This window comes from Eurosta solidaginis, chromosome 1 (assembly GCF_040869045.1).
Source record: "Eurosta solidaginis isolate ZX-2024a chromosome 1, ASM4086904v1, whole genome shotgun sequence".
In the NCBI taxonomy this organism is placed as follows: domain Eukaryota; kingdom Metazoa; phylum Arthropoda; class Insecta; order Diptera; family Tephritidae; genus Eurosta; species Eurosta solidaginis.
This window is the reverse complement of record NC_090319.1, coordinates 302,512,520-302,514,970: the sequence shown is the minus strand read 5'-3', so window position 1 is coordinate 302,514,970 and position 2,451 is coordinate 302,512,520. Positions and strand designations below refer to the sequence as shown.

Below are 2,451 nucleotides of genomic sequence, written 5' to 3'. Positions count from 1 at the left end.
TTTTTTTTCAAATATTTACAGGCCGGCTTTTTATTTGCAACAATTCTTAAAGTACAAGCAACTAAACAATTCTTATTTGTACATTTTAAACTAAAACTACAAATTAATTAAGCAGTCTTCAATATTTATAATTATATTTCTATTTTATACTTAACATTTCCCTTAGTCAACTTCTTCTACAGTTGGTCCACCATAATTGCCACCACCAAAACCACCAGATTGCTGACCACAATTACTACCAGTTTGTGGTCCACTGCCGCCCGCTTGCTGATGCATCTTTGTCATGATCGGACTGCAGATCTTTGTTATTTCTTCTAATTTGTATTCAAACTCTTCCTTTTCAGCTGTGGTATTAGCATCTAGCCATTTAATTGCCTCGCTACACTTCTCCAATACTTTGTCCTTATCCGACTGACTTATTTTAGTACCAGCTTCCTCGGCTGCTTGCTTTACGCCAAACACATAACTCTCGAATTGATTACGAGCAGCTATACGTTGACGATGCTTCTCATCTTCGTCAGCATATTTTTCAGCTTCATTTACCATACGATCGATATCGGCCTGAGATAGACGTCCTTTGTCATTTTTTATGGTAATATTCTTGGCATTACCAGTGCTCATCTCCTTCGCAGTTACATTCAAAATACCATTTGCATCCAAATCGAATGTGACATCTACCTTGGGCACACCTCTAGGTGCTGGTGGAATGCCGGTCAAATTGAATGTACCCAATAGATTGTTGTCTTTGGTCATGGCACGTTCACCCTCAAATACTTGAATAGTAACAGCTGGTTGGTTGTCCGCATAGGTTGTGAACGTTTTCGACTGTTTGCATGGAATTCGACTATTTCTCTCAATCAATTTGGTCATAACTCCACCAGCTGTTTCAATACCAAGTGACAAAGGCGCCACATCAACTAAAAGCACATCCTGGATTTCGCTACTCGTATCACCGCTTAATATAGCTGCCTGAATTGCTGCACCATATGCCACTGCTTCGTCTGGATTTATAGAAAGATTCAAACTCTTTCCATTAAAGAATGATTGCAACAAGCTTTGTACTTTGGGAATGCGAGTTGAACCACCAACGAGCACAATATCGTGTATCTGACCTTTATCCATTTTGGCATCGTTCAGAGCTTTTTCCACTGGATCCAAAGTGCTTCTAAATAAATCATTGCACAGCTCCTCAAATCTCGCTCGACTTATTTTCGTGTAAAAATCGATACCTTCATATAATGCATCAATTTCGATGCTGGCTTCTGTGCTCGATGACAATGTGCGTTTTGCTCGCTCAGCTGCTGTTCGTAAACGACGCAACGCTCTGGGATTCACACGCAAATCTTTTTTATACTTTCGTTTAAATTCTTCAGCAAAATGATTAACTAGACGGTTATCGAAGTCCTCTCCACCCAAATGTGTATCACCAGCAGTTGCACGCACTTCGAATAACGAACCTTGATCGATAGTTAATATTGACACATCGAAGGTTCCTCCGCCCAAATCGAATATAAGCACATTGCGTTCACCTTTCAAATTCTTGTCCAAGCCGTACGCTAGAGCTGCGGCTGTTGGTTCATTTATAATACGTAGAACATTTAAGCCAGCTATGGCACCAGCATCTTTTGTGGCTTGCCGTTGGGAATCGTTGAAGTAAGCAGGAACTGTGATGACAGCATCTCTTATCGATTTACCCAAATATGCTTCAGCGGTTTCTTTCATTTTTGTCAGCACCATTGAACTGATTTCTTCGGGAGCAAACCGCTTCTGTTCGCCTTTGAATTCGACACTAATCTTTGGTTTGCCACAATCGTTGACAACAGTGAATGGCCAATGCTTCATATCAGCCTGTATTTTTTGATCATCAAACTTTCGTCCAATCAATCGTTTTGCATCAAAGACTGTGTTCTTTGGATTCATGGCCACTTGGTTCTTCGCTGCATCGCCAATTAGCCGCTCAGAATCGGTGAATGCTACATAGCTGGGCGTTGTCCGATTGCCTTGGTCATTTGCAATAATTTCCACTTTGCCATGTTGGAAAACTCCAACGCATGAGTATGTTGTACCCAAGTCAATTCCAATTGCTACCATTTTAATTTGTAATATTGTCCAACTTTAATCAAAATATTTATTTTTGTTATTATTTGCACTTTTGTTTTGCTAAACAACTTTAGCCAACTCTTCTCACTTATTCGCTTTGATTTTCAAAATTCAACTATGCGGAGGAGAAATTTGCTGCCGCTATTTATACAGAAATCAAGAATGGGAGAAAAACCGAGAACACATTTCTTGACGTTTCTTGAACTTTCCATAACTCGCTCGTTCATAAAAACACTAGTATACGAAATAGAGAGCAAAGAATTTTTTTTAGAGAAGAAGTCGTAAAATTGTTGGGAGAGATAAGTGATGCCATATTGGAAATAGGTAAGGAATTTTGGTGGAATTCAAATG

The 2,451-nt window shown here is 39.4% G+C and overlaps 1 protein-coding gene across 1 annotated transcript; it reads right to left on the bottom strand.

The window, feature by feature from the left end:
* On the bottom strand, positions 1 to 2,223 carry LOC137237540 (heat shock protein 68-like). The gene has a single exon (XM_067761284.1). It carries the CDS (start codon positions 2,089 to 2,091, stop codon positions 163 to 165), a length of 1,929 nt encoding a protein of 642 aa, XP_067617385.1. The 5' UTR covers positions 2,092 to 2,223; the 3' UTR covers positions 1 to 162.
* Between the last annotated feature and the right edge of the window lie 228 nt (positions 2,224 to 2,451).